At 55.3% G+C, this 20,702-nt stretch overlaps 2 protein-coding genes across 8 annotated transcripts in view; one reads left to right on the top strand and one right to left on the bottom strand.

The window, feature by feature from the left end:
* MGLL (monoglyceride lipase) overlaps positions 1-6,159 on the top strand; it is a 95,092-nt gene extending 88,933 nt beyond the window's left edge. For all 3 annotated transcript variants that reach the window (XM_036419905.2, XM_045574621.1, XM_036419904.2), the window contains 2 exons: positions 589-804; positions 3,134-6,159. In XM_036419905.2, coding sequence (XP_036275798.1) covers positions 589-804; positions 3,134-3,268 — 351 coding nt within the window. In that variant the 3' untranslated portion in view covers positions 3,269-6,159. The remainder of the gene's footprint in view (positions 1-588; positions 805-3,133) is intronic.
* A 6,141-nt stretch (positions 6,160-12,300) lies between these two features.
* Positions 12,301-20,430, bottom strand: ABTB1 (ankyrin repeat and BTB domain containing 1). 5 transcript variants are annotated; one of them, XM_036419898.2, is made up of 12 exons: positions 20,276-20,430; positions 19,125-19,187; positions 18,981-19,036; positions 17,187-17,331; positions 16,838-16,997; positions 16,698-16,743; positions 16,206-16,322; positions 16,003-16,121; positions 15,608-15,706; positions 15,341-15,508; positions 12,977-13,177; positions 12,301-12,892 (listed from the first exon to the last, which is right to left on the bottom strand). In XM_036419898.2, exons 1-12 carry the CDS (start codon positions 20,329-20,331, stop codon positions 12,686-12,688), a joined length of 1,437 nt encoding a protein of 478 aa, XP_036275791.1. In that variant the 5' UTR covers positions 20,332-20,430; the 3' UTR covers positions 12,301-12,685. The 5 variants fall into 5 exon arrangements, with proteins under 5 accessions (XP_036275791.1, XP_045430575.1, XP_036275792.1 ...); XM_045574619.1 differs by having other exon boundaries at positions 19,154-19,187; positions 20,276-20,321; XM_036419899.2 differs by lacking the exon at positions 20,276-20,430 and adding an exon at positions 20,220-20,242.
* Positions 20,431-20,702: the final 272 nt, after the last annotated feature.

Genomic DNA, 20,702 nt, shown 5'->3' on the forward strand with positions numbered 1-20,702 from the left:
AGTAGGCATCCCTGTCTGGGTGGCAGGCAGCCTTCTGCAGCCCAGAGGACATGGAGGCTGGAGCCCCCCACAGCCCAGACCTGCCCTGGAATTCGTTTCTCCAGAAGCCCATGGGGTGGTGCCCTGCCAGACTGCCTCCAGGGCTCCTCAGACCAGCCCCACGCCTTCTGCCAGGGCCCCCAGTGCCCCTGCATGTTGTGTGTGCCCTCACCCACTTCTACCGGGTGGACACTAAGTAAGGGAAGATGGGCTTAGAGAAAGCAAAATCCACACCGCTAACACCAGAATACCTTCAGAGCTGTTCCCGAGCAAAACCTGTAACCAATACAATATTGCCCATGTAAAAATATATGCCTTAGCACTTGAAGCCGTGTGGAGGTACATGTATGAATGTGGGTGCATAGAACAAAGCCTGTGAAGAGACGCATCAGAACAGTGCAGGTCTGGGTCATGTGCCTGCGCCCCAGACCGAGCTGACTGATGGAATCAGCTCTTCAGGCCAAAGCAGAAGGAAGATCTAACAGATGATAGCGAGGTCCCCAACCCCTGAGCTAAAGATAGAAACTTCTCTCTTTTTCTTGTCTGCAGGTCGACCTTTATAACACAGACCCCCTCATCTGCCGGGCAGGGATGAAAGTGAGCTTCTGCACGCAGCTGCTCAACGCTGTCTCCAGGGTGGAGCGGGCCTTCCCCAGGCTGACCTTGCCCTTCCTGCTGCTCCAGGGCTCTGCTGACCGCCTGTGCGACAGCAAAGGGGCCTACTTGCTCATGGAGTCAGCCAAGAGCCAGGACAAGACGCTCAAGGTGAGCACGTGACCCCCTCACTTCCCCAAAGTGGGAAGGTAGTGTCCCTTTGGGCACATCTGCTCAGAACCCCATAGCTACCCCCAGGGGGAGGTCATCTTGGGATGCGGCCAGCCTGGCCTCAATGGAAAATACATACCAGAAATACAAGATGGCTGTTCATTCTAAGCAAGAACACAAGCCATTAGCCAGTCATGGGAGAATATTCAGAAGACGTCTGGGTCAAGGAAGAAACCCGCATCTGGGCACTGTGCAGAGAAATGTCTCCAAGAGCCTGTCTCCCGGTTTTCCGTGTCCCAGGTCCAAAGGCATGTGGCTGCCCGGCCTCTCTGCAGGTTGGTTTTCTGCAGCAGCTGGGGACCAGCCACCACTGCCAGGACTCTGGGGTACCAGTGCAGTGAGCATGGCAGGGTCTGGTCTGCAAGGGCATATGCAAGAGGGGTTGGGACCTGTGGCTTAGCCAAATGGCCTGGAAAATGTTTGGAGTCCAGACATTTCTGTTTTGTTTGACTAATTAAACTGGGAAGAGCTCCAGTTGCAGGAGTGGGAAAGAGGAGAAGCACCTACTCTGTACCTGTCAAGTGACCGTTGACCACAGCCCCAGTATACTGGTGATGGATATGTGGCCCCAAACTATGCCACCTCAGCCTGTGCAGCAGGCACATGGAGGCCAAGTCCAGAACCATTTCCTCCTAAGTTATAAAGAGAACGGGCAACTACCTCACTACAGATCCCACCCTTACTAAGCAGCAGGGTCAGAATTCAAACTCACTCCCACTGACCCTCTCCATTCCATACGGCACTGACAGACTCTCAGGGCTTTGCAAACTGTCAAGTGCCTCCCTCGCACCATTATGCATTGCAGACCCTGGCCCACACCAGCTGTCAGATGTAGACTCGTGGGTGAACAGGAAGCAGGAGAAAAAGGAAAACTGGCTCTTAGGATGCTGGAGAACATGAAAGGCCATGGCCACTTTGCAATTGGGTGTAGGCGCCTCACAGGTCACGCCCTTTGCTGGAGTGGAACCGTGGTGGCCCCACAAACGGAGGCCAGGTAGAGTGCTCATTTGTTCATTCCCCATTCATTCGTTTCTTCTTGAACCCAAGTGTTCAGTTGGCATTGACCTTGTGCCAGGCCCTGAGAACAAGACAGGCAAAGTCTCAACCCTCTCACACGGTCTGTCCTAGTGGATGAGCAGCAAACAACCAACCAGACAGGATGACAGTGAGGAAGAGGGTCAGGGTCCTGAAGGAAATCAAGCAGAGAGTGGGACAGAGAAACTAGAGAAGAGGTAAGACACTCACTTAGATGGGCAGCCAGGCCTAGGAGCTGACAGTGACTAGAGCAGTGGGAGAACATTCCAGAACAAGGAGGGGCAACTGCAAAGACCTAAGTTGCAAACTATTGGTGTGTGCAAGCACTCAGGAGACTAGTAGGGTGGAGTGTGCCGAGCTGGGTGAGGGGGACCTGGCAGCAGAGGAGGGGTCCCAACTCTTAGTGCGATGAAGAAGCCAACAGCGTGTTCTGAGCTGGACAGCAACAGGCTTTTGCTATGGTTCTCAAAACATCCCTCAGCTGCCCTTTGGAGGTAAGAATGGAGGAAAGGGTAGGAAGATGGTGGTGTCACCCAGGCCAAGAGGATGAGCTTGGCCTGAGGTGGTGGTAGCAAAGGCAGGGGATAGCCTGGCAGGACCTGGAGAGAGAGTGACTGTAGTGATCACGTGACTAAGGATGGATCCTGAGCTTGGGCCTGCACCAGTGAGAAGACTGTGACCCCTACCCTGAGATGGGTGATACAGGAGTTCTATTTTGAGATGCCTGTTGAAGAGGCTGTTGGAAATTTGGGAAAAGAATTGAAAGAAACTATAAGAGGTTTCTAAAAGGTTAACAGCTTCCGAATGATGCTAAGAAGACAATATGAGAGGAAGTGTTCCCTGGGTACAACAGCTGTAGCCCATGTCAATTATAGTCGCTGTGGGCTGGTGGGAGTGAACGTAGACTGGGACCAGCTGAGGTCCAGGTGGAAGACAAGTAAGTGAAGACAAGGAGTGGAAATCAGGGTTTGAGGTAGAGGCACAGACCAGATCACAGCTGGAGAGAGAAGCGGAATAAAGGAAAGGTGTGTGTTGACTTCAGGAAGGAAGTGCTAGATCATGTTGGCACATTTTAATTTACTTACATCATCATTTGATCAGAAGGCACTGGCGCCATAAGGATGGAGTCCTGGGGGCACGAGGAGTGTCTGGGGGACTCTGGCTGCCACCTGTGGCCTCCCTCCCTGCACCTGGAGCTTCCTTAGCCCTGACCTCCTGTCTCTCCTAATTGCAGATTTACGAAGGTGCCTACCACGTTCTCCACAAAGAGCTTCCCGAAGTAACCAACTCCGTCTTCCATGAAATAAACATGTGGGTCTCTCAAAGGACAGCGGCGGCGGCGGCGGCAAGAACAGGGTCCCCACCCTGAGCGCACGGCCAGGCCCCCGGCCCTCAGCTGGGGAAGTGGGCAGAGGAAGGGCGGAAGCTGACCTCTCAGATGTGACTTTAAAAAATTACGAATTGGAGGAATCCCTAGCCTAATTCACTAAAGAAAAAAAAAAAAAGGCACTCTTGTCATACATTAGGTTGTTCTGTCTCTGGGTCTACCTGAAGGGGTAGACACACCTTATGCAAAAACAGAGAAGGGTCGCAGGCAGTTTTCCAGAGGTGGAATGTGCTGGAATATGCTTAAAACCCAGCACAGCCCCTGCCCTGCCCGTCCTAGTTCCCGCAGGGTTCCCAGGAATGCCTGATGTTCTGGGACACCTGACTGCAATAATTGGAGGAGTCCCTCTCCTGCTCGCCCTCCAGCCACCCCCTGCCCCCCCTCCCTATGGCCTCAGGCTGGCCTCTTTCTGGCCATGGTGGTCAGCCTCAGCTTCCCAGGCAGACTCACGTGCCTCCTGAGGCCCAGAAAATGCCTCCTACTTCCTCAGAATGCGTCGCCCTCCATGACCCCTGTCAGCTCCTGGTCAGCAGGATCTGAGCGTGGGGGTGCCATGAAACATGGCTGGAGGCCCTACTCCCCTCCCTTCCCGTCAGGGAGCCCGAGACTGCCCGCCGAGAGCCGGGTGTTCAGGGGCTGCCTTGCCTTCCATGACTTGTACTTGATACCGAGAGACGATTGTATTGAAGAGGAAAGTATATTCTAAAGCGGAGACAATGTGGTAGATGGGTGGTGGGACCCAGGGGGCTCGTGCCTCTGCACAGGAGTGGGACAAGCTAGCCTGGGGACCCTGTGCCAAAGGCATCCAGGCACAGCCCCGGAGGCAGGCCCCGAGCGCCAGCCTTGGCAGTGGCAGCGGCAGGCCTGTCCTTGGCCCCCACTGTTTGGGCTCACAGCAGCCCCAGGAGCTCAGTGCTGGCAGCACAGCTACCTCTGGTGGCAGGAGAAGGGAGTCCCTGGCTCTGCAGCCAGGTGGGCGGTGGGCAGGCAAGGCTGGCTGATAGGGCCGACCTTTCCCAGCCGAGGCCCGCGCCTGACCATCCTCTCTCAGGTGCCAACCCCCGCCCGCAGCCCTCACGTAGTGCCAGCAATAAAGGGGGTCACTGCCCACTGCAGGAATGCCTTCACTCCCGGCAGCCTGGCCGGGACCTCACGAGGCTCCTTAGAGTGACTATGACTGTGTGGGGGCCGGGGCGCCGGAGGGCAGCTGCTGGGAGTTGAACCCGTGGAAGGTGCAGGCAGGAGCCCTAGGCTGCAGAAGAGGCGCCGATTCCCTGCCAGGGCCTCTGACTCTGGGAGTTGGGTCTCCCACCCTCTTCCTCCAGCAGCAGAACTGCCCCTCGCCCACACCCTATTCTAGGGTTTTCTTTAGACCTCCAGAGGGGACCCCCTCACCTGCCCGCACCACAGCGAGGCTAGAATTGGTGCCCTTCGGTGGGCAGCCCGGTCCTGCTTGCTTGCCCGGGCCCAGGTTTGTGTTCTCCTGCCCCTGCCCCTCAGGAGAGGTGAAGCGCCCAGGCAGCCACCCCCCTGGGGGCAGAGCCCAGGGCCCCGCAGAGAGCGGCTTCCCTTGCTCCATCATCTTTCTCTGGGTTCCCTTTGAGGGGGAAAATGTAAGAAATGCCCTGAGAGAGAAAGTCAGTGCCCGTGGAGTTGGGCCCGTGTGTATGTTTGTGCCCCTCGGCTAAGGAAAAGCAGACACTACATTGCAAACTACCAAACGCACAAGACCCCCTGAGCCCAGACCTGGAATTCTCACCAGAGCTGTGACAGCTTAGGTTACAGAAGTCCCCCTACCTCCCACCCGCCACCCCCAACCCCTGCCCCACCTCTCCTGAAAGCGGGTGACTGCAATGCCATCTCCCAAATTAAATATCAGGCGCATGGTTTGACCAGGAGTCTTTCAGATGCACTGATTTATTTATATGAGAGCTTTTACAGAGACAAATTCAATCGCATTTACAATACATACCTGGCAAAAGGATCACCTATATTAAAAAAGAAATTATTTGAACTGGGACTGACTCCAATTCTAGGAGGCGAGGTGGCACCATGCCAGGCCCACCTGCTGCGTGAGCGGACACCGCTGTGTGGGGAGCATCCTCTGAAGTGCTCCAGGCGGGTCTCCAGTGGAGTTCATTCTCAGTGTTGACAGCTTCGTGTTGACACCTGGAGCCTGTGAGTCCCTCCGTGGCCATGGCGCGAGGAGCTGGGGTTGGGAGGGAAGCTGGGTCTCACACACAGCCTGGCCTCGAAAAGGTGAGCGGAGGGCAAAGGCGGCCGGGGAGGAGACCCCAGAGATGCAGCGGATCCAAACCCACCTGGAGGGGTGGACGCAGCGGGATACTAAGCCCGAGCCCTGATGTGGACACAGCACCTCGCCCTGTAACCCAGAGGTCCTGCTGGCCCATACAGAAACGGGTTCCAGGCCCGGAAATATTTCTAGGCAAAAAGGTCACTTGCAGCCAGTGGGGCCCCCAGCCCCAAAGGGCCCCATTCCTCTGCAGGGATGGGGGTGTGTGGCTGGGCAGCCTCGCTTCTACCCACTGACAACCCCAGCTTCCCCCTCAGCTTCGGGGGGGAAGCAGGGAGACTGGGGCTCACAGCAAGAGCACAAGGGTGCTCTGGACACCCACCTGGCTCTGCTCTGCCCTGTAGCAAGGCTCTGAGCTACCTTTTCTTCCTCGCGCCATGGCTAAGAGAAACACATTAGGATCACAATGATTTCCTAAGCGATTCACCTGTTTGCTATTGTCACTGCAGCTCTGCACCCCCTGCATATATGCTGTTAGTGGGGACACCTGTATCAGTTTAAAACTATTAAAGGAACCAATATGCCACAGCTAATCCTAATAAACCGGATGTTTTCTGAATGGTGTGTTCTGTCTGTCTGCCTGACCCAAGACTGCAACCGTCCCTGCAGAGAGCGCAGTGCTGAGCGCCTGGCTGAGCCGTCACCTGGTGCCAGCCCCCAAGTGTGGGCCTGCTTCTCTGTCTTCCACAGGTGGAGACGTTCGCCCTGAAGCAGAGTGAGCATGTGTTCCGTTACATGGCAGACCCATTTCTGGACAAGGGCCCCACCAATTTTTTCTCTACTGAGCTCCACACACATGAAGTGGGTCCTGTGGGCGTGGCTGGAGCTGGGCTCATTGGAGAGGTCCCTCCAACAGGCAAACCTGAAGGACAGAGGCCCCTTCCCCAAGATGCCCTCTTTCTATTCTCCCTAACTGAAGTCTACCCTGAGCCGAAGTCACACCTGTCCTTTCCTGCCTCTGTGAGCATTCGGGCTGTTGGGAGCTCCTCACGGAGCATTCGTGATGTGCCTGCCAGACACCGTGCCCGGCCCTGGGGCCGCCCCCCAGAATGAAGACACGGTGACACATCCTGCCACTCCAGCACTTAACAGCAGAGGGTTAAGAAATGAGACAGGGCACATAGTGGGCCCTGCCTAGCAGGCCAGGGTTCTCTCCAGGGGAGGCCCTGGGGGTGGGGGCAGGGAGATAAGTGGGTGTGGGGAGCTCGAGAGGGTGGAGGTTGGTCCCAGAACTGGGACTTTCAGGATGGCTGGGGAAACCTAGGGCACCCTCCCCAGCACCCAAACAAGAACCTTGTGCTGAAGGGAACCCATGGGGTAGGTGCAACGCTGAGCAAGCCACAGGGAGGCCGACAGCTGTGGCTGGAGGGGGTGTCACTGGAGCACAGGGAGAGCTGCCCCATGAGACTGCTCAGCCTGCGACTTTAGGTGGAGGACACAACCAGGCCAGGATGGAGGCTCCCCCTTTCACTCTCCTGAGCCTGCAGTCTGGAGCAGGCAGCTTCCAGCCTGTAGTCCAGAATGGCTGCTCCAGCTGCTGCCACCATGTCCTTGCTCCAGCCAACCAGAGGAGAAGAGAGGCAAGGAGCAGGCCTGTGCCTTCCAAGGAACAAAGCAGAGATCCCACCTAGTACTTCCATTCCCATCTAGAACTGGGGCAAGGCAGGCTGGGAAATGAGCCAAGTGCCCATGAAAAAGGGCTCAGACATCAGGGAGAGCCAGCAGGCTGTGCCCAGGAACGAAGAGTGCACACCCAGGCTTTCACAGAGGGGACCCGGGCTCAGTATCTGCCCAGGAGATGCCAGCAGGGCAGGGAGAATGGGCTGCTGGTGAGGCAGGGGCCTGGGGTGGTGGGGACAGAAAAGGGGATACTGAGGAAGCAGCTCTTAAAGAGGCAAAATCAACAAGGTTTGGTGACCAACTAAGTTTGAGGGTCAAGGAATCGGGAGAGAATGTAAAGAACATGTGTCTATCTTCAAAAAGCTCTACAGATAAGTGTCAATGGGGGAAAAAGCCAAACCTGTAGAGACTTTTTATGAACTTATTTGAGTCAAACTGGGGAAATACACCAGGGAACAAGCTCTCAGGTGCTCTGCAGGACAGGTTTTGCAGCTTCCTGTACGCATTTGAAATTAAGGAGGGAAAGTAAAGATTACATGGAGGTGGGAGACAGCAAGATGGGGAGTGAATAACAGGATAGGTAACAAGAGCATGTGTTTTACTAAGGCTGGTTATGCCTTCCAGGGGTCTCCGAGGTGAGTTAGCCTAGATGCACAAGAACAATGGACTTCAAATCTTTTGTTAAAGTTGTATGCATGGGGAGTGACTACCCACCTCAGCAGCCCCGTTAGGAAATTATGACAAGGTCAGTCTGTAAGGTCGTGGTAGGCAGGTAGACGCGCTCAGAGCAAGGACAATAGGCCAGTAAAGGTCACCTAAAGCCAGAAGTCCCTGACTCCCGAGTTCTCCAAAGTGAAAAAATGTTCTATCTTCAAATGTCTGCTCCAGGGACTAAGGCTGCCCTGAGTCCTGGCAAGAGCACTCCTGACTTTGCCATGCCAATGGCCAGGGGGCAACCTCACCCTGCCTTGGGTTTCTCAGTCTGCTGCTGTGAGAGGGGGCACTGAAGGCTATGTAAGAGTTTTCCAGGTAGAGGAGAGAACATAGGATGCAAAATTTTCATTCTTTGTTTTTTTCTTCAGGTGGAGAGGATTTTAGAGAACGGGTGAAAAAAAATACTTTATTTTTTCGTTATAGACTGACGTCCTGTTAACAGCTGTTTGGGCCAAGGCCAAAGGGGTTGTGGGGCACACCCCAGGTGGACTGAATGAGCCCGTGTTTCCCTTGGGGAAACAGAAGCTGCACTGACATCCTTGCAGCCACATCTATTCCATAATTTCCTTCCGTGATTACAACTCAGGCTTTTTGGTTGTTTCCTGTTTATTTGTAACTAGAGCCCCGATGCACAAAATCATGCAAGAGTAGGCCTTCCTTCCCCTGGGTGCAGGCACCAGCTTCCCTCTGGCACCCAGGACCCGGGCTTATCTTGCAGCCCAGGCTCCATCTAGAAGGACGTCCATAAGGATGTCAGGTCTTGTCCCAACCCGCGGGACAACAACGGGGGCACGCAGGAACCACCTAAGAGAATGAAACAAACAAGGAATGCGAAAGAATGGAGGCAAGACAAGGTTCTGATCAAGCCTCAACTTTATTTTTTGAAATGGCTGTATATATACAGCAGAAACAAAGGGGGGCAGGGTTGCCTATGCAAAGGGGTCTTTGGCAGTGTATAATTGGTTTAGGCACTGAGTGGCAAGGTGGTAAGGTATCTGGCAACACAGGATTGGCTAACTGCCAGGGCGGCGTAACATTCCAAGGTGTAACATTCCAAGGCTGGGCTAGCTATGAGGGAGGATCAGGAAGGGAAAGTTGCAAAGAGGCTAAGCGGCAGGTTAATCTTCTGGCCAAACCCTCAGGGCACCGCATAACTTCTGCTAGAAGGAACTTAATTCTATTTCCTTAAGATGGAGTTGCTTGTCTCAACTCTGATGGCTCCCAACAAGGCCTAATTAGCATATTACACTTTTATTATTATAGATACCATAATGGGCACCTTTGCACTCACCTAGACACAAAATGTAGTGGGGCACCAAAAGTCTTAGTAATCAAGATAACACTGTAATTTTTAAAATCAAAATTAATGCCCAAAAATGATAAACCGAATCATATTTTAAATAAAGTTAGGGTCTGGCTTTTCTTTTTGCTTCCAAACTTAGTATGACTCAGCACAGCACTGCTCCTGATCTGGTCTCCGCCCTGCCCCACCATCACGCCTTCTCTCTTCTCAAGGGTATAAACAAGCCACCCCCTACTTTACATTATGTGTATAAGCATTGTTTCTTTCTTTTCCCTTGTTGCTTATTTTGTCAGTGTTTGGCTGAACTATTTTTCCTGCAGTGAAAAATATGTAGGTGCCTTGAATTAGGATAGAATGCATATATTACCCAATAAAATTTATGAAAATTTGTATTTTCTCATTGAGCAGTTTTGCACTTACCAGGAGTGAATTAAAATGAAGTCAGGGATAGATGTGCTTTTCCATTCTAAAAGTAGTACAGCTACACACTGCACATTCTGAAAGCATTGGAAACTACATACAAGTGCCCCGGTAGTGTGGCTCAGTTGGTTGGGTGTAATTTGTGCACCGAAAGGTTGCTGATTTGATTGATTCCCCATCAGGGCACATGCCTAGATTGTGGGCTCAGTCCCTGATGGGGGGTGTGCAAGAGGCAGCCGATGGATGTTTCTCTCCCCCTCTCCCTCCTTCTTTCTCTAAATGTCAATAAAAATATTTTAAAAAGAAAAAAACTACACACAAGTCAGATGAACCCCCAGCTCCCACTCAGCACTCCTCCTCCATTCCTTCTTTGGACATCATGCCCTGTGTTTACAAGCTGGGGTTGTAGGGCACACCCAAACACCCAAGTGAACTTTTAAAGATGCAAGTCAGCCGCCTGCCCCCTCCCCCCGCCCCAATCACTTCCTACTCTCATCTTCTCTCCAGGCTCAGCATTTACAACCAGTGCTGCACTGAGCCCTTCACAAGTAGTAACTCAACACCCCAAGAGAGGAATTACTATAAAAATGACTTCCCATTTACAGAGGCAAACAGGCACAGCACACCGCCAGGCAGTAAGAGAGCCGGGGTGGGAGCTCCTGCCCTCTGGCCATGCTGACCCCCCAGTCTCCTGTCAGGCTTCCAGGACCTTCCATAAACCCTGCCCTCCACCAGCAGGACCACCCCGTCAGCTTGGCGAGCTCCCCCTCCTCACCACTCCTCCCAGCCTACCTGCCAACTTGTTCAATGATCACTCCTCCTATCATTCAGACCTTACAGCTTCCCCTCCCGAACCAACACAAATGAAACGCACTGGACAGGCAACGAAAGAGATTCCCTGAAGTTCTGGCAAATAACACGAGTGACAAGGTGTGAAGTGACATGGAACAAACTGGAGGGGGCCAACGTAACCAGCATCCAGCCTGTGGGAGAACAGTGAGCTTCTGGTCCTCCCAGGGCTCTGGGCACCACTTGGGTTTCAGCCTGCTGTTCCCAAGGCAGACTGGAGCGAGAGGCCTTGGGGTGCAGCTCTGGGCTGCCGATGGAAGTGGGTTCTTGTGGTGTCGGGAGAAAAAGCGTTTTGGGGGACCCACAAGGGAGGATGAGGTCTGGTGGTAAGATTTATTTGGGTGGAAATAGAAGGCAGTTCCCAAGGTCCCATCGCTGTCCCTCCTGCCACAGGAAATTGGGATCAGAAATAGAACCAGTATCCACATTAAAACGTAGTCCAGTCCGGAGTTTCTCACCATCCGGCTAGTTTAGTTTGGGTTCCTGGCTACAATCCATAGCTGTGCTGCTTTATCCAGGCTCCAGCCTGGAGCCTGTGTTTAGAGAATGGCCATGTGGCTGCTAAGGCCACCTGGCTATGGAGTGAGAACAAGGCAAGGAAAGGGTGAGTGTGTGCTGCTGAGGGAGAGAGGGACTGGCTTTGAGTCCTGGGATTAGATTACCTGGGTTTGGGGAGGACCAGTGTATTCAAAGTAACCAATCAACTTCCAAGCTTCCGGAGCTTCTGATAGGACCACTCCGACCAATCCATTCTTCTCTCAGGCTTGACTGGCAGTCCTCTGTGGTCATTTGGCCTCTATGCGCATGCCTCATAGAAGCACCTCCCCCTGAGCGAATTTACTTCTACTTTGCACTGTGTACCTCCTCCTTCATTGTTCTGCCCCTTGCGCCAGTGATCGGCAGGAAGGGACTAGTGGTTCTCAGCAGTGTGTTAAGTTGTAACTTCCTGCTGAGGCAATGTCGGATTCCCTTTGCTTTCTTCCTTTAATACCTAGCTACCTACACAACACCTGGGCCTCGGGGGCCAGGTAGGGCAATGGGGGGCTGAAAGCCAGAAGGGCATCCTGAGAAAGCCACCTCTGACCTCGCTAATAATGCCATAGCCCCGTAGGAGGGGCCAGGAGGAGACTGGCCTGGGGCGGAGGGAAAGTGAGGTACAGTCCCCCTCTTGCCATGAGGCCCAACACAGCCAGTGGCTAGTGGGGTGCGGAGTGGGGAGTCAGAGGGCTTCCTCCCTCTTCACTTCTCTGCACCCACCTCTCCCTGCCCTTCATCCTGGGATTGCAGAGCAAGCTGCTCCCAGGCTGGCTAGGGCTCCCCAGTCCCTCCCCCCGCTCCCTATCCTGTCTGTGGCCCAGCCTCAGTCCCTGTGCCTTGGGCAGCGATGATTAGACACTACAGCTGTATGAACAGCCTTCCATATATAGTAAGTGCTCAGTAAACGAGAAGGCAGTCCTTACTTGGCCTGAGGGGGAAGCAGCCTGTGTCCACAGTCAGCCCGACCCACTCCAGGGCCCCCAGGCCAGGCAGTTGGTCAGTGTGACCTCACCAAGAGGTGGGGGGGAAGGGGGAGCTGTGCCCTGAGGGGAGTGCCCTGGGGCAGGGTTGTGGTGAGGAGCTCAACTGAGAGATTTCAGGGCCCCCACAAACAGGGGCTGCCTACTGAAGACCCATAGACCCAAGGCAACCCCTAATCCCTGAGTAGCCCCTACTGGGCACCTAAACCTCCCCATGAGGGTCCCCAACTCTGGAAACTGCCCTACACCCCATCTCACCATCTTCCCGGGGCTCAGGTTCCCAGTGAATTCAAGCTTTATTGCCACACAGACTCTGCTGCTCCCTCCTGGCCATCTCTGTGCCTGTGAGAAGGTGGCTTGGTTTGAGGAAGCAAGCAGCCAGGGAGAGGCGGGGAGGGGGGCCTGGGGAAGGAGGCTGAGAGGTCACACCCCAGGCTTCCCTGAGTGGCGCCCAGCCCCAGGGTGGAGGGGGCTGGCGTGTGCCCTGGGGAGGAAGCTTGTCCTCAGGGGATCCGCCCTGGGGCCTCTAAGCACACCAGGGCAGGGAGCCATTGAGTCTCTTCCACACACCACAGCGCCCTGGAGGGTGCGAGGAGCACACAGAGCACACGGCTGCCCAAACCACGTGCGCAGTCCACAGGGAGCCCCTGGCCCCGTGTCAGTCAGCAGTCCAGGCCAATGGACACCAGCAGGTCCTCAAGGGCGTGCAGCCGCCGCTCCATCTCCTTGATGTTGCTGTAGGTCTGCACCACGCTGGTGATGTGGAAGCGGATGTCATCCACCAGAGGGATGGAGTCCTGCTCCTGCCGGCCTCTCACGGCCGCCGCCTCCTCCCTCACAGCCTCCGCAAAGTCCTCCTGCTCCACCAGCTGTGAACAGGCACACTCAGGGCACACCGCTGCCTGCCACCCTCCACTGCCTGCCCCCACCCACGGAGGCTCCCACCGGCCCACCTTCTCGATAACCTTGGCCATGTACTCGGTGCACTGGTCCTCCAGCCGTGCCAGGCGGAACAGCTTGGCCACGCGCCACAGGCCTACCACGCTGTCCTCATCCAGCAGCTGGGCCAGACTGCGGCCGCACAGCCGTTTCAGGCCTGGCAACAGGTACATGTCGGCCATGCTCAGCACGTCATAGGCCACCTCCGGGGGCAACTGCAGAGAAAACGGGAGTGAGGGAGGGTGCACCCTAAGGTCACCAAGGCCTCTCCGGGGCCGGCAGCAAGGCTGAGCCTGCTGGCCAGAAGGTGGAGGCTTCGGGTAGAGCAGGAGCTCCCTGACCCAGACCCCTGCAGGCATCCATGGGACCAGAAGGGACACAAGAGTCTGGGGTTAGCCCTGATGGTGTGGCTCAGTGGACAGAGTAACAGCCTATGGACTCAAGGGTCCCAGGTTCAATTCCGGTCAAGGGCAAGTACAATGCCCTTGGTTGTGGGCACATCCCCAGTAGGAGGTGTACAGGAGGCAGCTGATCGATGTTTCTCTCTCATTGATGTTTCTAACTCTCTCTCCCTTTCCCTTCTCTGTAAAAAAAAAAAAATAATAATAATAATAATTATATATATATATATATATATATATATATATATATATATATATATTAAAAAAAAAAAAAAAGAGTCTGGGGTTCCCATGGCTCAGGCAGGGTGGAGCCCGGGCTCTGAATCACACAGACCTGAGCTTGGAAATTCTAGCTGTGGGACCTTGGGCAAATCACTTCACCTCTGTGCTTCAGATCCTCTGTGAGATGCAGCAGACACAATCATGAGTGCTTTACACGGCTGTTAGAAGTGACAGAAGTTGCTTCTATAAAAACTGAGGCAAGGACCCTACTAAAAAGGCAGGGGAGTAACTATTGACCAGCTCCCTCCCATCATAGTGGCTATGGGATTTAAGGTACAACCATAGCTGTACTCATGCTGGGAGAGACCATGTGCTGCACCTAGACTGTGGATGGCCACAGGGAACAGGCTGGAAATGGAGCAAATAGGACCTCTGCTAAGCCCATCACAGGCCAGGTGCATGGTGCTTACTTGTGCCAGGCACTGTGCCTGCAACATACACATTCATGTGCACAAGACCTTAGGAAGTAATAACTATCAGTATCCCTTTTCTAGAGGGGAAACTGAGGCACAAAACAGTTGAGTAACTAGCCCAAGATCACATAGCTCCGATATAGAGGTGAGGCTAACCCAGAGTAAAACCAGGGCTGGAGCCCGAGTCCTTGCTCTGAGTCATCAAGAAGCTGCCCTCTGGGTGGCAAAGCTCTTCCTAGGGTCAGGGTGGGCCAAGGTGGACGCTGGGTGGCAGGGGCCAGAGAGCTGAACTACACCACCGGAGAGATGAAATAAAGAGGTAGGAGGGTTCTCTAAGGGGCTAGGTGGTAAATACTGTGCCACAGGGTCTCTGTTGCAACTGCTCGGCTTTGCCATTGTGCAAAACCACCAGACAGTAGAGAAATGAATGGGGATGGTTGTGTTCCAGTAAAATGTATTAACAGCCGAAATCGGTTTGGCTCAGTGGTAGAGCATCGGTCTGCGGACTGAAAGGTCCCAGGTTCAATTCCGGTCAAGGGCATGTGCATTGGTTGCGGGCACATCTCCAGTGGGGGGTGTGCAAGGGGCAGCTGGTTGATGTTTCTCTCTCACTGACATTTCTAGCTCTCTATCCCTCTCTCCTCCTCTCTGTAAAAAATCAATAAGATATATTTTTTTAAAAATGTATTAACGAAATGGGCTGTATGTGGCCTGCAGCCCAAGATGGACTGGCCCGCCATGGGGTACTCACCTCCACCTGAAGGAAGAAACTTCTCTCTTCTGTAAGTTACCATATTTGTGTGTTGTTGTTTTTTTTATTACAGTAACCTTTCCATGCACACACGCACACAAACCCTGGCAGAGAACACCCTGGCAGAGGATACTCTTGGCACTCTCTGTTGCTGCCCATGTCACCCTATGTTATGGGGGGCCTTGGGGCAGGTGAAGACACAGGGAGACAGAGGTTACTGTCTTCTGGCTGAAGAAGTTGGGGACCTTACGAGGCTGACACTATGTCCCCAAGTGTCCAGTGCTGATGACATAAATCTTGTCATTCAATCTTATCATGGATCTAATGAAGACCCCTCTGCCTGAAAGAAAAATCTAAATGGACCCCACACTCGCTCTGCAGCCTCATGGAAAACCTGTCCCTCGAAGCCAATGAGGTCCTGGGCAGACCCTGGAAGCCCCACACGGACATGGGCTGTGTACCTGTCCTGACCATGGTGTCCCCCACCCCCCTGCCCCTGGCACAGTATACGCAGCCGACCCCAGTCCGTACCTCGGTGTGGTTGGTGTATATGTAGTAGAGCACGTGGGTGAAGATGTGTGGCGAGACGCCGTGCAGGGTGATGGCCGGGGGGCCACCAGAGGCCTCTGGCCCTTCGTTCTCTCGGAAGTGGTCATCCAGCAGGGCCCGGAAGTAGTCGCTGCGGCCACAGAAGAAGGCCTGGGGGAGGCTGGGCTTAGGAAAGGCCAGGGCCTGGGCTGTGCCCACAGAAGCTGGCCTAGGGCTTAAGACAGGGGCTCAGGGAGCTGTGGACAGCACCTTGTGGCAGAGGAAGCTGCAACCCTCCACTCGGAAGCAAACATCAGGACAGCTGTTGAAGCCATCAGGGAAGGGGAAAGGCAGCTCCCCAAGATCACCCTGGGGGGCAGGAGAGGAGACACCGTTAGCTAATGTAGGTGAGAGAAGGCAGAGTGGCTGGCCTCAGCCACTCTAGCTCGATCCTGGAGGAGTGAAGGGGGGTGGACTGCAACCTCATTTGCAGATTGAAATACAAGACAAACAACAAAAGTGAACAGCTAGGCTCAGGAAAGGGAAGTGAATGGCTCGAGGCCACATAAGGAACTGAACCCCAAAGTGGGGCTTGCCTACCACAGCTCTGTCCCCAGGTAAGTCTCCTGCCCACCAGGCCCAGTCCCAGGCCCCTGTGTGCTTACGCGGAGCTCAGGGGGCAGGGCACAGTCAGCCAATAGGGCCAGGTCCTCCCGGAGCCGGGGGTCCTCTGCAGGGGGCCTCATGCTCAGCACCTTCACATGAGTGCCTGGCTTGGATGCCACTGCAGAGACAGTGCAGCTTCAGGGAGCCAGGTTGGCCCTGCCAGTTCCCGCCCAAAGCCCAGAACCCCAAAGCCTGGACGTACCAAACTCAGACACTTCCTTACACTTGGCCTCCAGGTCGTTGAGCAGATCCAATAGCTGGCACTGCTTGGCCAGGCGCTCGCAGTCAATGATGTGTTCCACACCGACGTCCAGGCCACCTGGGGGCACGTGGGGGGCTCAGAGCCTGAGAGCGGCCATTCGCAGTTCCCAGGCACATCGTTTCACAGGTCGCCTGTCTGCTGAGACTTCTGGGCCTACATGCTGCCTTCATTTCCCAAGAGCCACTGTCTGAGTTCTACAGACCCCAGAGCAGATAAAAGGGGGCTCAGTTTGTGGGTGAAATAAGCTCTTCCTTAGCAGACAGCCCAGCTCACAGTCTCCCAACCCCACCCAGGAGGCAACTGGAACTGCCTTGCAATGCAGGGGACAAAGCACCAGGTGGTAGAAGGTCAGCCCAAGGCTACAGCTGGACCTGCTGCTGGACAGAAACGCTGCCCCCTCCCTGCCCGCCCGGCCCAGGCCTGGGGTGTCACCTGTGTACAGGTACTGCAGCAGGGCCCCAAAGGCCACCGCGTTGATCTGCAGGCAGAGAGCCAGGAAGGAAGGTCAGAAGCCTGGTCCAGCACAAGCCCCCTGCTGTCCCTCCGCTCTCCCGCCCCAGAGAGGGATGCACCAGTGGATGTCTGAGGACCACGATGCTCTTGCCCTTCCACTTGGTATCCAGCATGTTGGCAAAGTAGGTGCTGCGTGCACCCAGAATGCAGCGATGGGCCCGGAAGGGCTTCCCGTGCACCACGAAGAGCACATCGCTGTGGATGCCTTGGTCCAGAAGCCTGGAGAGGTGAGGAGGGGTTGGGGGAAGGAGACAACAGGTGGAAGAGGGCTCAGGAGAGTGCCTCTCCTCCGTCTCACCGCTCCAGTCCCTCATGTCATCTTGTAGGAAGGCTCTCAGTCCCTTGCAGGCCACACCCATCACAGACCCAGTGGGCAAAGGCCATCAGATGCCCCACACTCCATCTCACCGCTGCAGGAATTCGTCATAGTAGTCCCGCCTCCTGGAGGTGGGTGTCACTTGCTTATAATCAAGCAGGGCCCGGCGGATGGTGTCACTGGCAGCCCCATAGAAGCAGCGTTCACCGTGGAAGGTGTTGGCCTCACAGCGGGCTCCTAAGGGCGGCAGAGCTCATCAGTCAGCAGGCCATGGGGTGGCATGCTGCAGCTGGGGAGGGGCCTGGGAAATCCTAATCTCCGTCCTTCTCCTCCACTCCTCCCCACATGTAGAGCCCACAGGCCTAGAGCAGTGGTTGGCAAACTCATTAGTCAGCAGAGCCAAATATCAACAGTGCAACGATTGAAATTTCTTTTGAGAGCCAAATTTTTTTAAACTTAAAACTATATAGGCAGGTACATTGCTATTAACTTAATGAGGGCACTCCTAAGCTGGCCTTTGCTAAAAACGTGGTATTTTGTGGAAGAGCCACGCTCAAGGGGCCAAAGAGCTGAATGTGACTCTAGAGCTGTGGTTTGCTGACCACGGCCCTACAGACTCCTTCCTAAATGACCCTGGACCCACTCTGACCCCAGGGCTCAGGCACACAGGCAAAGTCCTGTACACTCACATACACACATTCACTCACACACACCACGAACTACACAAAACAGAGTAGGCTCAGAGGCTGGTCTTATGCACGGGGGCCACTACCGTGAAAAGACAGGTTCCTGTCCTCACTGAAGTGACACTCCAGTGGGGCAGAAGGACAAGAAACAGATCAACAAACGGTATCAGGTGCTCTGAAGGAAATGAAGCAAGAGGAAGGGTGACAGTGATGGCAGCTGCCAGAGAGGGAGGCCGAGGAAGGGAGTGTGGCGGTGACAATGCACAGAGACTGGAATGAAGTGAGAGAGCTGGCTATGCAAAGATCTGGGAAAGGGCGTTCTAAACAGGAGGAACAGCAGGGGTAAAGGCCCTGAGGCAGAAGCAAGCCTGGAGCGCTAGAGCACTGAGGAGAAGACCCCTGTGGTTGGAAGAGCGAGCGCGTGGGAGAGCCAAAGAAGAGGCCAGAGAAGGAAGAGCAGGCCGTGTGGCAGCTCCCAGGCAAAGCAAGGCATTCCAGTTCTATGCTCAATGCAGTGGGAGCCACTAGAGGATTTTACTTTATTTATTTATTTATTTATTTTTTTAAATATATTTTATTGATTTTTCTTACAGAGAGGAAGGGAGAGGGACAGAGAGCTAGAAACGTCGATGAGAGAGAAACATCGACCAGCTGCCTCCTGCACACCCCCAACCAGGGATGTGCCCGCAACCCAGGTACATGCCCTTGACCGGAATCGAACCTGGGACCTTTCAGTCCGCAGACCTATGCTCTACCACTGAGCCAAACCGGTTTCAGCAACTAGAGGATTTTAATAAGCCCATCACATTCGCTGAGCTCCACTTGGCTACAACATAGAAAACAGGCTGTATGTAGGTGGGGCAGAAGGGACAGCAATAAGACCGGTGATGAGGCTGGCACTGCATCCAGGGAGAGACGGTCCAGGGAGAGATGCTGTAGCTGGCTGGGTTGGGCAGGAGCAGTGGAGATGGAAAGTGGACAGAGAATGCTTCTGAAAGCAGAGCTAACAGTACTTGCTGACTGGGTGTAGGGGTGAGAGAGAGGACTTAGGGTGTTTGCAAATGTGTACACATGCTCTAGAGCCCTTGAAAAACACGTATACATACACACGCGCGTGTGCGCGCGCGCGCACACACACACACACACACACACACACACACACACACACCGGTGGATGGAATTCCTGTCCCCTTCCCTCACCATTGGCCAGAAGGTAGAGTACCAGTTCTTCATGCCCACACAGACAGGCATAGTACCTGAGGGGAGAAGGAAGGAGTACTGGGGGCAGCTGCAGGACTGAAGGGGCTGCCCCATCCACCCTGACCACCCATCCCTGGCACTCACAAGGGGGTACTATCCCACTTGTCCCATACATTCACATCCACGTCTCGCTGCTCCAGCAGGTACCTGGGCAGGGAAAGGGGAGGTCAGAGCCTGGGTCAGGACAGGCTCATAGTCTGGGAGAGGAGACCCGTGGAAGGGGAAGGAGGGAAGACATTCTTTTTGGCTGAAGGAAGTCTCCCCCAGGTGAGGGAGGGCGGGTGACAGGCAGACTAGAGCTGGAAAGACATTCGGAGCAAAAGGGCCAGTGGGGCAGGATGTAGAGGTGGGAACACAAAAGGCAGACCCTGAGCTGAAGAGACTGAAATGGGCCTGCAGGCATTTGGGAATGAGGAGGTGACCCCGTGCGCTGCTTCTGCCAAGTCCCCCTGGCAGCTTGGGTCCAAAGAGGAAGCTGCTTGCAGGCATTCTGGTGGCACAGAAGCATGAAAGAAGTAGACAGATTCTAGAAGGCGGAAGTCAGGAGGCAGGTAGCTGATGGAATGTCAAGGTAAGGGGTCATCATGGATGGTGATGGAGCCATCACTGAGCAGGGCAGCCTTGGGGGACATCCAGGTTGCAAGGAGTGCTGAGTAGCATCTAGCTTTGGAAGTTACCAAATAACTCCTAGGGGGCACTGATATGAGGGAGGGAGGGTCAAAGGAAGCTGTGGGCATAAGTAATGGGGAAGGAAGGGTCAAGGAAGACAGGTTCCCCACCCCCAATAGGACCCAGTCTCCCTTCGCCAGAGCCATTGAGATGGCGATTTCAACGCCATATTTGCTTTAGCTACATTTATGAATGTCTGAATCCCGGTGACTAGAGGCCGATTCTGGCTCTACATGTTCCCAACGCCAGGTCCAGAGGCATGAGAGGAACCCCGTCGGGAGTCCCAGGCCTGCCCGGTCTGACCCCGGCACTCAGAGTGAACTTTCTCTCCGCCCACTTCCCTTCCCGGCCTTGCGTGGCGGTCTTCTCCGGCACCTCCTCCGGCACCCGCCCCCGCGCACCCCCGCCGGTGAGGCTGCCGTGTGCCCCGAGGCCTGTGAGCGGGGGTCTGGGGTGGGTCGGGTGCTGAGGCCAAGGCGCCCGCCTGTCCCGCGGCTTTCCCCCGCACACCCCGGCCTGAGGCGCTCTGAGGGCGCCGCACTCTGCCGGGGCTGCGGAGTCCTCACCGCACTCGGCCCACGTCTCCCTTCCTGCAGCTGGTGAAGAGGTCGCTGATGTCCATGGCGCAGACGCGGCACAATCGCCTGGATCCGGCACCGCAGCGGTGCACAGACGCTTCCGAACTGGAAGTAAACAGGCGCCGACCCCGCCCCGGCCGCTTGCCTCGCCCCTACCGCTCCCCCAGTGCCCGCCCCGCCAGCGCTCGCCCCGCCCCTCCTCCCGCTAGCCCCACCCCTACCGCTCCCCCAGTGCCCGCCCCGCCCCTCCTCCCGCTTGCCCCGCCCCCACTGTTCCCCCAGTGCCCGCCCCTCCTCTCGCTCGCCCCGCCCAGCCAGCGCTAACCCGCCCCTCCTCTCGCTCGCCCCGCCCCTCCAGCTCTCGCCCCGCCCCTCCCTCCGGCTCGCCAGCCGGATCAGAACCCGCCTCGCGGCA

Source organism: Pipistrellus kuhlii, unplaced genomic scaffold, assembly GCF_014108245.1.
Source record: "Pipistrellus kuhlii isolate mPipKuh1 unplaced genomic scaffold, mPipKuh1.p scaffold_m20_p_6, whole genome shotgun sequence".
Taxonomy (NCBI): Eukaryota; Metazoa; Chordata; class Mammalia; order Chiroptera; family Vespertilionidae; genus Pipistrellus; species Pipistrellus kuhlii.